Source organism: Carassius carassius, chromosome 45 (assembly GCF_963082965.1).
Source record: "Carassius carassius chromosome 45, fCarCar2.1, whole genome shotgun sequence".
Lineage (NCBI taxonomy): Eukaryota > Metazoa > Chordata > Actinopteri > Cypriniformes > Cyprinidae > Carassius > Carassius carassius.
In genome coordinates this window covers 14000273-14012763 of record NC_081799.1, presented here as the reverse complement: position 1 = coordinate 14012763, position 12491 = coordinate 14000273, and the positions used below count along the sequence as shown (strand labels likewise).

The following is a 12491-nucleotide window of genomic DNA, read 5'->3' as shown; positions in this document are numbered from 1 at the left end:
TAGGAAATATCACTCTATTTAATTGATTTAGGCGTGTAGGTTTCACACAAATCTGAACTTGGCACATGGTGTTGCACTGAGCTTTGACTGAGATACTGCCTTATAATGCCACCCTCTGATCTACTGGATAGTTGCTGGATCTAATGGTTTTCTTTGTAATTTATGTGGTCTAACTGCTGCCGTTTTTTTTTTTTTTTTTATAAACATAAAACAGATATTTTTTTAATAAATAGTACCATATCAAAACAGTTTGAAGAAATGTGTTGTTTTGTAGGTTATCAGTCTTCTCTGTTTTATATATAATAATAACAATAAAATCTGAATTGTTGCTGTTATTGTTATTATTATTACTGGTGTTGTTTCTAACATATATATCCTAAAGTGCTGCGACAGGCGAGCTTTTACTGTCTATGCAGGCGAGTCGTCTCCTATCTTCCCTTCTCATCATGGCTTCTTCCTCGCGCTATCTGCATGTTCCACGTCGGCTAAAGGAAGGTCGGCGCATGTCGTCAGATCCGCTAGGCATTTCGGCTGATTCGCCCGAATAATACAAACAAGCCGCCGGACATAGTGGATTCGGTTGAACATGAGAAAAACCGCCTGCTTATGAATTAACATAAATTTAGCCTCCATGAATGCATGCTTTTTTATATTTCTTCACTCTTTTGGAAGTGGCAGTATATAATTGCGCATGAACTGGGATAAAATATCCAGTGACAAATAGCTAATCCTATAATAGGAAACACACAGGTGAGATAACCATTTATGTTTTGTTTTTTATTTATGCAGTCTTTACCGCACTAAGCAGATGTTGATTTAGAATTCATGTAGTGCACTGTGGCTAAATAAATGACGACAAAAAATAATATGTGGCTTTAGCTAGCGAGCTTGCTGATCAAGTGTGTCATATTTGTCTTGATGCATGAGAAACGTTTTTTTAAATTAAAGGCCTTTGGGCGACAAGCACGGTCACTTGAATGTTGGATGCTTGAGCCAGCCTGACACATTATAACGATGATGCTTTATGGGAAATAAAAAACATAACTGTCACGGATGAACGAGCCATAAGGGGGATTGTGGACGTTACGTTAATAAACAAATTCAAACGGGGTAGAAATCACGTGCTTTTATTAAGTGGGGCGAAAAAAAACGAATTAAAGGTTGTTGTTTTTTTCTCTCGAGTTTGTAAAGGTGAATAATGTCGTAGTTAAATGTCACGAAAATGGTCGCCGTGCACCTGTCCCACCTGTTCGCCCAGGTAGCTGCTCCGTGGGATTTACACAGCGCGCATATTAACGACACGTTCACTGCTAGTTTAGACTTCTTAGGTGAACGTTTTTGTTCACCTGCATACATGTACTAACACATTTATCCTTTGAGCTCATAACTGCATGTTTTCAAACCAATAACATTCGAGTGCTGTCTGTGAATGCTTCACGAATTGAACTAATTCTTCACTGAACAAGTTGTTTTCTAGGTTAATGTTGTTGTTGTTGTTGTTTGTTTGTTTATTTTAAAGAAGCCTTACAGTCATTGCCAACAGTTGATTAAATAGAAATACAATTGTGTCGTTGTTTGTGAGGAAAATGAATATTTTATATTTGTAAGCATGTATGTTTTAATAGAAGATGATAATTGTTTTGGTCCACTTGTTTTTTGCTAACAAATTTGAGTGAATTATTTAATGACTCGATAAGAACACACTTGTAGCCACCTATTAATCGGATCTGAATTAATCCTTTTAGTGAACAGATTCAAAATATCATAGATGTCATAGATGCATCATTGGAAAGATTGCAAGCTGCTTCTACAGATCCAGTGGAAAATCACTGGATAAAAGGCATTGATGCACGCTGTCGTTTTATTATGGCCGTTAAATAACAATCCTATCCTTGTAACGATGTTGAGTATGTTTTGAAGTCTTGTAGGGCAACATAATTACACTTTAGTTGGGGAAAAAAATCTTTCCAGCCACCCGCGCATGTTTCCAGAATGGCTATTCTGGAGGGTTTGCATACTGTATTTGACAACAGGTTGCTAAAATGTCATCTAAATTGATGCCAGATGTCCTTCTGAATAAAAGCATTCCTACAGTGGATTATGAGTGACATCCTCACAGCATCTTTCTGTAGGTGATGATAGAGCAAAGTATTCATAAGTAAAAAGTACTGCAAGGTGATAGTGCCAGCCTCAAATTGAAACATTGCTCTCTGGCATAAGGACTTTACCACAGTTTTGTTACGCTAAGTAAATGGTGCTTATTTTAATGCCTTCAATAAGGTCACATCATCCCACATCCCATGACCATGGTCCTGTCCCCTGCATTCCATTATTATTATAAAGGAGCACTTGCACTGGCTCACCGCCATCACCACTGCTCACTGAGAGCAAATTTATTAATGCCAGTTTGCCATTCCTGTGGTTTTCAGATAAGACCTGAACCATTAGCTTTTATCCAGCCTAAATGTCATGCTCTTGCACTCAGGAGAATTAAATGGCTCTTCTGTAAAGGCAGACTATGATGCCTATGCTCAGATTGGTCCTTTGAGCACCGAGCTTCCCTCTCTGAGCGCTTGTCTAAAGCTGAAGCTTAGATGAACTTGCATGAGTCACATGATTGCTACATAGCTCCCAGCATTCCTATATTTTCCTCTGCCCATTGAGGAGGCTGAGCCTGGGAGCTTTGTGAGAGCTAACAAAGAAAGCCTGCTTGAGAAGTTGCTCACTCATTGCTATGAAGCCCCTCCCACAGCTGTGGGAATGGGCTCTGAAAGAGTAACCCAAGCGAGTATCGATGGAAATACCTAGAAACTTGAAATGGTTTTTAACCGGGTTAATAAGTTTGAAGTGAAAGCTCTAGTCCTTGAACTCTATGGCAGTTCCTTTCGTGGCAGTGACTGGGTTGGGCTCTGTCAGATCTTATAAGTGCGTTTGAGCAGTACATTCCTGAGTAAACTCTTTTCCATCTACAGCTTTTGGCAAATGTATGCGGAATATAGAAGGCCTTATAGATTTTACAAATTAAAGGGATATTTTCCCCCAAAATACAATGTGTTTTCACAAAATTATGTGTTAAGTAGAATGAAAGCAGGCCTTGTTTGTCATTCACTTCGACCTTGTGAGCCTGTTATAATCTAGCATTTGTTGTCTGAAGTGAGGTCTGGTCTGCATTGATAATTATCACCTGTGAATTTATGAATATATCATTCTGAACAACCTTTTATAATACATTGAAGAGGTGTTTTTTTTATAATTTTTTTATATATATTAATCATTTCTTTCCTTATCTCACTCTCTCTTTCAGTAACACTCCAGTATGGCGGAAAGTATGATGAGTAAAGCAGCCACTATGGAGATTCCTATTAACAGTAATGGGGACTCTAGGAATCTGGCAGAAGATGACAGCCTGGAGCAGGTGAGTGATACATTAGATGCAGTTTACCTGAACTCACCATATTGGTTGAGGCTATTTTTTTTTTAAAGCCATATCAGATCAACAAAATTTCAAAGCATCAAAATGTGGGTGGTTGTGGTGTGGTTATCATAGCTTGAGTTAGGTTTTCATTGAGTCTAAAATATAGCTGTCTGCAGTTGGTTTAGTTTTGTTGCAGGTTTCACAATATCAGCCATGAGAAAAGATCTTAAGGTAGCAGGTGGTGCAAACATTGCAGTTTATGATTGTCCAACTTTTACTTGAGGACTTTAAATCCATTAAAAATAAGGTAGTCAGGCACATTTATAAGTAACAGTAATAAGGCTTTTAAGCAGTAGTAAGCTAACCGTTGTAAAGAAAAGGTAGAGTGGTAATGTTGTCAGAAGACACACCTCTGTAAGACAACTAAACAGAGGCACTAGATCCGGGAGAAGACGTATTAGGCAAACAGACAAGTAGTAATATTTGCTATGAGGCTGAATCATTCCTATTAGGAAGTAAAGGTTCTTTGTTTTAGTTTGTATTAGTTTTTTCCCCCTAACATTTTCATGTTATGTCCATTTTAAACGCTCATGTGGCTGATCATGTTCACAGTTGCAATAATGGCTCAGCTGAAGGCAGATGGTACTTTGGCGTTACACTGTGGCTTTAAATATATCAGGAGCATTGAGCCAGAATGTGACAACAGACTTTCTAAATGTTATTGTCTTTCTTTACTCGGAAACTGGCATCAATTGTTTTCTTTTTTTTTTAATCATACCTTTTGTTCACTGATGTTTGGATTGACAGGGATCTGTTAGTAACCCAATTTATGACTCATGATTAATAAAGAGGGCTTATTCATGGTATAATTAGGGCTGAAATTATACAGAATAGTGTAACTCCATGCATTCTTGTATTGTCAAGCCTGGAGCCTGTCTTTATTGTAGGTGTGAATTGGCCACAAAATATGGATTCCATTGTGCTTGATGGTTTACTTCATCATCACTGTTTTTAAGTCTGATTTTGTTTTACATTGTGCTTCATTTTTGGTTTGTTTATCTTTCTTTTTGTCTTTTTGTTGTCATGTTTTTCCCCAATGTCTGTGCAGGCTGCAAAGATTCAGTGGAGCTTAAGAGAGAAGGTAGGGAGTCCCGCAGGCCTCAGGGTGAGAAGGGACAATGGGAAGGGTGGCGGAGTGTGTGTGTATGCCTGCAAGTGTATGTCTTTCCAGCAGATAACGATTTTAGTTCTCCCCATAACCTGGTCACAATGGACAGGATGTTTTTCAAATCACGTGCATTATTATTTGGCCTGTGTCACTCCCTGTTAATCAGTGTTTGAGGTCAGATACAAATCCAAATGAGACATTTTGTTTGTTTTGAAAAACAACCTGTTTTGTCTCTCTGTGGTATTAATCCATGGGTAGCGACCTTTTAGTATCTATTAACATTTATTAACCTTTACAATTAATTTTGTTTTGTTATATAAATGGGGTATTGCATACAGAGTTTAAGTGAGTCCTTTTTTTTTTTTTTTTTTTTTTACATCAAGTGTCTGTCTTTTCAGGTCATGGTTTACGAATCCATTTAAATAATTGTTATTGATAGACATAGACTTGTACATCACATTCTAATTTGGACTTTTAAATGTATAATGATATGTTTAACTAAACTTTATTTAACTTTAGTCAGAGTTGAATATATTTAAAACATTACAAAACAGCTGATCAAACCATTGCAGATTTGCAGACCTCCCATTAAAGACCCGTTTTATCAGCAGAAATTTTACAGATGTTGTTTATTTGTAAGAGCTCTTTTTCTTAGTTTGTTTCAGATAACATGTAACACACTGGTGTTGGTTGTTGAGTTTTTATAGTCACTAATGGGACTTGTTCAGATAACAGACGGTTTCTTTGTGCTGCAAATGCCTTGTAAGTTTTTAAAAACACATGGATTTTTCAGAGGGTTTGTTTTCACAGGAAATTAAATATTACACTTTTAATGTGATTTACATGCACATGATTCTTAATAATTCTGGATCTAGCGTGATTCTAACCCTAAAATGTTCTTTCTAACATTTTAACAACTTTTGCCAATGTTTGTGTTTGTAGAAGCTACAGGATTGGCTCCTTTCATGAAAAAGAATGCCTAGGTTATAAATTTAACTTTAAGATCTCTTCCTCTTGTTTTTTTTTAATTTATTTTTTCTTAAACACATTCCTGTAGGACTTACAGCAGGTCATGGTGTCTGGGCCCAACCTAAATGAGACCAGCGTTGTATCAGGTGGTTATGGAGGTACAACAGAAGGCATCATTCCAACCAGTTCCATCAAAGGTAAAATTAGGTTCTTCTAAAACCCAAACTGTACCGTGCAAACTTTTTGATTTTTGTTTATTTTATTTATTGGACAAAGAAATCTTTGTATAATTAGTGTTATGTCCCCCTCTGTGTCTAGGGGTGACAAGGGGAGTAACACATGCTACTTAAGAAAAATTAACAATTGTGTCGGTGAACGTACAAACAAAATGGACGGGAAAAAAAAAAAAAAAGTGAGAGTTGACTATCTGTAATCCCAGCACTCACACTCATGGAAACTCTTCAAGATTTGATTTACAATGTAAAGTCTTTGTACAGCATTAAAGGGGAAGGAAAACTTAAAGGTTTAACAATATAGATAATTCAAAAAGAAAGAATAAGACGCTTGTAGCTTCAGGAGGGGGTTAAGGCCAAAATAACAAACAAAAGGGGATTCTAACTGAAAGTAAAGTAACCTAACTTACCTAGCAAACAAAACATCAAAATCAACAACATGTCTCTTCCCTGACTTCCTCACTGTTCCACAAAACCAGGAGAATACATACGTTGATCAAATAAAAGTGGCACCCACCTCCTTACTGCGTCTTCAGGCAGAAAAAGAAACAAATTTCCAATCATTACAGCCAGTACAACAGGCTGTCTTGAAAATACACTACGTGCCCTGATCACACAATAGCAATCAAATACAACATGCTTTCTTAAAGCAGCACTACTACTTAAACCACCAACTGGGAAAACAGACAAGCCAAACTCTCTAGTGGGGTGTCCGTTCCTTCTGTTTAAATACAAGCTCCTCTTCACAGCTCTGACGGGGAACAGGTGACATCAATTAGGTCTTCTTTGAGAGGAGAGGGAGGAACAGAGGAAAACCAGTAAAAACTACACTTCCCAACAGGATGTTAGGCATCTGGGAAGCACAGTTACACACAGAGTTAACACACAGTATTAACAGCAACAATGACATACATTTTAGGATGTAACATTAATATAGTTTTAGATTCACTTGACCCCAATAAAAATTTGAGTTTTGTTATTAGTGATATTTACCCTTTTGACATTTGTCTTTCTAAATCAAATACATACATAATTATTTTCTATATACAATAATATACATAAATATTTTCTAGATACAATTGGAATTGTACAATATGGTTTGCATAATTTGGGTTTTCCACTCCTTTCTTTCTTGTGGTGCAATCCAGAAGAGACCCCAGGGCCTCCAGAGGCTAATTTCTGCAAAGTAACCCAGACAAAGTAACTGACTGCTTTTGATTTTATTTTAATTTAGTTACATGTGGCTAACAAAGCGACTTTTTGTCTGGACAGGATTTGTGGTTGTAAGGTGACCACCCTGGCCCCTTAAATTTATTCACTTCTGATTCAGTGAGGACCTTCTGTCTCTGTCACCCTTTCTCAGACCCTGCGGTCTAGGTTGCTTTTTTCACTTGCAGGAATTTTTTAATGAGGATTCTTTTGTCATTTACCATTATAAAATAATTTTAAACTTTAATCTGGCTTTAATCTTGCTGACTTTGCAGAGGAAATGTTTAGAAAAATCTGCTAAATGGCTGTGTAAAATATGTTTGGGGTAAATACAATACGTCTGATACACATACTACAAATACTGAAACAATACTTTTTCTGATACTTCTAGTCACACTTTCCTTCTGTGTTAATGAATACTTATAGTTAAAAATAAATTAACCAGACATATTGGGGTTTAAAATAAGTCATTTAATGTTAAGTGAACTGTAAATTGTCTCACTGTGTTACAGTGTTTGTCATGAGGGAGCAGATTTAACAAAAGTTGTATGCTTTCCTGTTTTCATTTCATCTCATTACATTATCACCTTCTCTCTCCCTTTTTCCCTTTCCCCTCCCTCCATCCTCCTGCTCTCAATTCCCATTCACACACACATACACGCTGACATTATACGCTTCACTCATATGGTACAACCCATTCCATTGTAAAAAATCATTTCCCCTATTGCCTAAATAATTGTGATACTTCTTACATATCTACCACCTACTCCCTGTTCCCCATCACACTGTATACCCCCAATATCCCCTGCTATCACTGGCCATGACCACCTCCAGACCTGCGAATGAAGTCTAGGGGTGTTAACATTGCCCCAAGCCAGATTGCTGCCTGCCGAATAGCCCACCAATCAGAAGACATCCCCTGTATCCCAGGTATTCCAAAGAGTGCTGGATCATTTAAGGGCTCTTTGCCAACACATTCCCCCTACTCAGTAAAACACTTTTATTTATTCCCTCTCATCTCATCTGTTTCACATATAGCTGATGCACTTTCAGAGTTGTCTCTGATGCAGTTATACCAACAATAACTGCAAATGATGTGTAAATAATGTGGAGGTATAGACTGTTGTACAGTGTATATGTAATTTGAAACTTACTGTAAGTATGTTCTGTGTATCAGGGTCCAACATGCATCACGGCAGTAGCAATTCCTCCATGACTGCAGAAGAGGCCACAAGAGGCGTTGCTGTGGAGAAATTTGACATTGTGAAGAAATGGGGCCTGAACACATACAAGGTTTATCAATTAACTGCTTGTCTTTTGTGATTAGATGTCATGTGCTGTTAACCACTCCTATTCTAAAGCCATTTGTATTTGTTTTCCATCTCTCATTTAGTGCACCAAACAGCTGATCTCGGAGAGGTTTGGCCGTGGCTCACGTACTGTGGATTTGGAGCTGGAGGCTCAGATCGAGGTTCTGCGGGAAACCAAACGGAAGTACGAAAATGTGCTGCATTTGGCGCGAGATCTAACCAACCACTTTTACAGCATGGTGCAGACGCAGCACGCCCTCGGAGACACATTTGCCGACCTCAGTCTTAAGTCTCCAGAACTTCGGGTGAGGCAGCGTGGCCAACTTGAGATTTATGACATTTGTTGTGATTGCCTGCTTTAAACATACACATGTATTTCATGCTGTTGCGGAATGTATAATTCAAACTGTCAGTGTTAAAAATAACTAGTTCTTACAAATGGGGAAGACTACGTCACCAAGCGCTAAAAGGCAACAATTGTTTTTGGGTTTACCTTAGCGTTTGTGTTTTATTATTCACACAACATCAGTAAAGAATGTCTCTAACATTGCTGGATGGATTGTTATCATGTACAGCTGAGTTTTAGTTTTAGTATTATTTATATACTATTATAGCATTTATTTAGTAATATTTTAGCTTTATATTTCAATTCAAAGTTTTTTGTTGTTATTCATGCACAGGATGAGTTCGGATATAATGCAGAAACACAGAAGTTGTTGTGCAAGAATGGAGAGACTCTGCTCGGTGCCATCAACTTCTTTGTGTCCAGCATCAACACAATGGTGAACAAAACAATGGAAGACACATTGATGACTATCAAGATGTATGAGAATGCCAGGTAAAAGCTACTCTTCTCTGTAGCCTTTAGTATAGTGGCCTTCATTAGTTTTTAGTTTTGTTTACAAGGTGCTTGAAGTGTTCCACTTATCTGCAATATGAAAAGGCACTGTCAGGGCTGGAAATTCAAGCACTTGAATTGTGTTTTAGGTTAATTAGCCTGTGATGCGACTGGACATTTGAGAGGGTCATTATACATTTCAGTTGTCTGGTTTAGTGTTGAATATAGCTGCATGTGCAGACGAGATGGTATTGAATGAACTTAGTGTGAAGCACCAACAGGCATTGACAATGACTGGCCCTCTTACTCGGTCTTTAGAGTGAAAAGAGAAGAATTAGTAGCATATCCTCTATCACAGTTATTTATTTAGTATGTGTGTGTATATATATATTTTAATTTTGTTTAAATTATCTTATGATTGGAGTGAATACCTTCCAGCCCTGTTTTATTCGTGTGTGCTCTGCTTGTGAAGCACTTTGGTCGACATTCTTGTTGTTTTAATGTGCTATATAAAATCTGACCTTGACCTTGATGCTTTGTGCTTTTATCTGATGCAATACTAGTTAACTTTAATGTCAGATTTCATCATAAATAACTTTGGGCATCACATCGTATAAAAAATAATTTTATGTGGTGTTTTCTGATCTCCTTTAGGCTAGAGTTTGATGCGTACAGGGCAGATCTGGAAGAGTTGAACATGGGCCCACGGGACGCTGTTACTATGGCTCGTATCGAGGCTGCTCAGCAGCAGTACCAGATCCACAAGGACAAATATGAACGTCTCCGCAGTGATGTCAGCATCAAGCTCAAGTTCCTGGAAGAAAACAAGGTGCCCGACCACCTGCATAACTTCCTCCTGAAATCAATCAAGTAGCCTGTCATCTATTTATTGTCTCTTGACATGATTTGTGTATCTCTCTTTCACAGGTCAAAGTGATGCACAAGCAACTTCTGCTGTTCCATAATGCCATCTCTGCTTACTTTGCTGGAAACCAGCAACAGCTGGAACAGACCCTCAAGCAGTTCAACATTAAACTCAAACCACCAGGGGCTGACAAACCTTCTTGGCTGGAAGAACAGTGAAAGTGCCCGTTTACCCCTGGTTTCCTGTTATATGTTTTACCCACACAGAGCAACACAGTAGGACCATAAGAGACCAGCGTTCTGATGCTAGCAGAGACAGGGGCTCCAACAAAGCCTCCTTCACACTAAATCTCTCTATACTTCTTCTTCTCCTCCTCCTCAACCTGTTCTTGCTCTGAGACTGTTTTCAAGTGTCTGAATAGTCACCTCTAGCACAGTATGTAACCGGTCTTTAAGGCTCCAATCAAATGTCAAAGGTATCAGTTTCTTCATCCCTATAAATATCATTAAACTAACTGAAGCAATCTTTCTGATATGTCCGTCAGAACAGCTTTGATCCAGATTTTGCTCAGTCTTACGCTCTCTCTCTCGGTCTGTGACCACATCTTTAGGAACTTTTTCCTTTTGTTTTTCTGTGAAAAGCGTTTTATTTTGCTACTATTGTCTTTTTCTGTATTGTAGATTTGGTTTTGTAGTTAATGGGGGATGCAAATTATTCCTATCACAGAGCTTTCAGTGTCGGTGGTTCTAACAAAAAGTAATATTATTTTGATAAAATTCCAATATAGTTTTATCTGATAGTGGAATTGCATCCTTGTACATTTGTATGTTTACTAGGCCATGGGAGTACCGAGTCAATCCTTGTCCAGTTGTCTCTCTTAAAAACATTTAAATATAATATCTTAAAACGATTTACTCATTTTCAGTTATTTAACCTTAAATTAATAATACTAAAAAATGTTATGGACTGAATTTCATCAGATGTAGGTACACAGTTTCCTGTACGTTTTAACAAAGTTCTGGAACATGAATCTAAAATCACTGTCTTTACTCGATATTGTTAATTTACTGCTTTGAATTTATGAAGCATGATTGTTTTCTCTAAGGGAGAGGAGTGTTTATTTTTTGTTTTGTTTTTTTGCAGTTTGTTTTTTTTGACAATTATAGCTTATTGTGTCCTATTACGTACCAATGCATAATGCCGTAGAATCTTTGAAGGTGTATGTTAATTTTTAAGTTGATAATCATAAGTTAATCAAGGAAGTGTATGTACGAGTTGCATTTGATTGTTTAAAAATTGTCCAGTTATTGAGGCCCAATGTTATCTGCCTCTTTATCTACCAAAACGTGCACTAAAGTTTATGTATTGACCTGTGTTCTGTTAACATGAGCAAAGCCCTAATATTGTGCATTCAAATTGCAATTGGTTCTGATGCACTGTGGTAAATGCCTTTATTTGCCTTGGTTAATAAAAAGGCAATTTTCCCACTTAAATATTTATATACTTATTAATATCAACATTTGTTTCTGTCATATTAGTGCTGATGTGTTATTCCATTAACCTGCACAAGTTTAACAAAAATATAGTACAAAATCAAACATTTTGTAATAATATAAACATTTCAGAATATATATTTTTTGTATGCATTTTTATTTGTGATCAGATCGTATAATCAGATTAGTCTTAATGGGTTTTCTGAAAATCACTACATAATGCTCATTAAAAAGCCTTCTTTTTTATATGAATTAGTGTTTTTTTTTTTTTTTTTTAATACACTTGGAAATGTTGGTTTTGCTTAAAACAGACTTGATAGCAGTGATAATGGGGTTAAAGTGCAGACTGTCAGAATACAGTTTGTCGACCTAGTTTTATTTTTTATTTCATTATGTAAGACTGAAATAACGACTATGATCTAATGTTCAGTACTTTTGAACATTGCACTAAATCTTTTTAAGCTTGAGATGAAGCAATACTGAAGATGTTTTTAAAAAGTGTATTTTCATGTATACCTATATTGGCTGTTCCTTGTGTGTTTCTGCATGGCAGGTCTGATGAAATAAGTTGTACATTTCCATGCATTGGGATTCAATCCTGTTCAATGTATCAGCAAAACATTATATGGGTAGTAGTGCGGCAAAATGTTTTAAGGAAAATCAAAACAAAGGTTTCTTGTGAATGCTACAGAATGCTTGAAATTTAGTTTGAATGTCAATTGTCAACCATTGATGATCGTAGAATTTCTTTTTTTTTCTTTCTTTTTTTTTTAAAAATGCATTTAAGTTAAATTGCCTAAATTGATTTTGTTTTCAAGGACAGCATGGTAATCCTAGAGGAGAGACTTTTTTTATACCAAGTATTTTTTTTTTTTTTTTTTATGCCCTGACACATTTGTTTGGCTGCGGAGATGGCAGTTTGTGTTATTATTTTCATCTTCAGAGCTGGAGAAAAGGGTTCCATCTTGAGCCCCAGAAACTGAACTGATTC

At 36.9% G+C, this 12491-nt stretch overlaps 1 protein-coding gene across 4 annotated transcripts; it reads left to right on the top strand.

Moving 5' to 3' along the window:
* Nucleotides 1-514: 514 nt before the first annotated feature.
* Nucleotides 515-10804, top strand: arfip2b (ADP-ribosylation factor interacting protein 2b). 4 transcript variants are annotated; one of them, XM_059538812.1, is made up of 10 exons: nucleotides 515-750; nucleotides 3305-3415; nucleotides 4524-4580; nucleotides 5641-5749; nucleotides 7829-7924; nucleotides 8172-8287; nucleotides 8388-8609; nucleotides 8985-9142; nucleotides 9797-9971; nucleotides 10070-10804. In XM_059538812.1, exons 2-10 carry the CDS (start codon nucleotides 3317-3319, stop codon nucleotides 10223-10225), a joined length of 1188 nt encoding a protein of 395 aa, XP_059394795.1. In that variant the 5' UTR covers nucleotides 515-750; nucleotides 3305-3316; the 3' UTR covers nucleotides 10226-10804. The 4 variants fall into 4 exon arrangements, with proteins under 4 accessions (XP_059394795.1, XP_059394793.1, XP_059394791.1 ...); XM_059538810.1 differs by lacking the exon at nucleotides 7829-7924 and having other exon boundaries at nucleotides 517-750; nucleotides 4524-4556; XM_059538808.1 differs by lacking the exon at nucleotides 7829-7924 and having other exon boundaries at nucleotides 517-750.
* Nucleotides 10805-12491: the final 1687 nt, after the last annotated feature.

What these genes read in the sequence shown, in the direction of transcription:
- arfip2b (XM_059538812.1), top strand. Translation starts at nt 3,317, where the DNA reads ATGGCGGAAAGTATGATGAGTAAAGCAGCCACTATGGAGATTCCTATT. An exon ending in GGGGCCTGAACACATACAAG is followed by an intron (nt 8,288 to 8,387) that starts GTTTATCAATTA and finishes TCTCTCATTTAG; the next exon opens with TGCACCAAACAGCTGATCTC. An exon ending in TTAAGTCTCCAGAACTTCGG is followed by an intron (nt 8,610 to 8,984) that starts GTGAGGCAGCGT and finishes ATTCATGCACAG; the next exon opens with GATGAGTTCGGATATAATGC.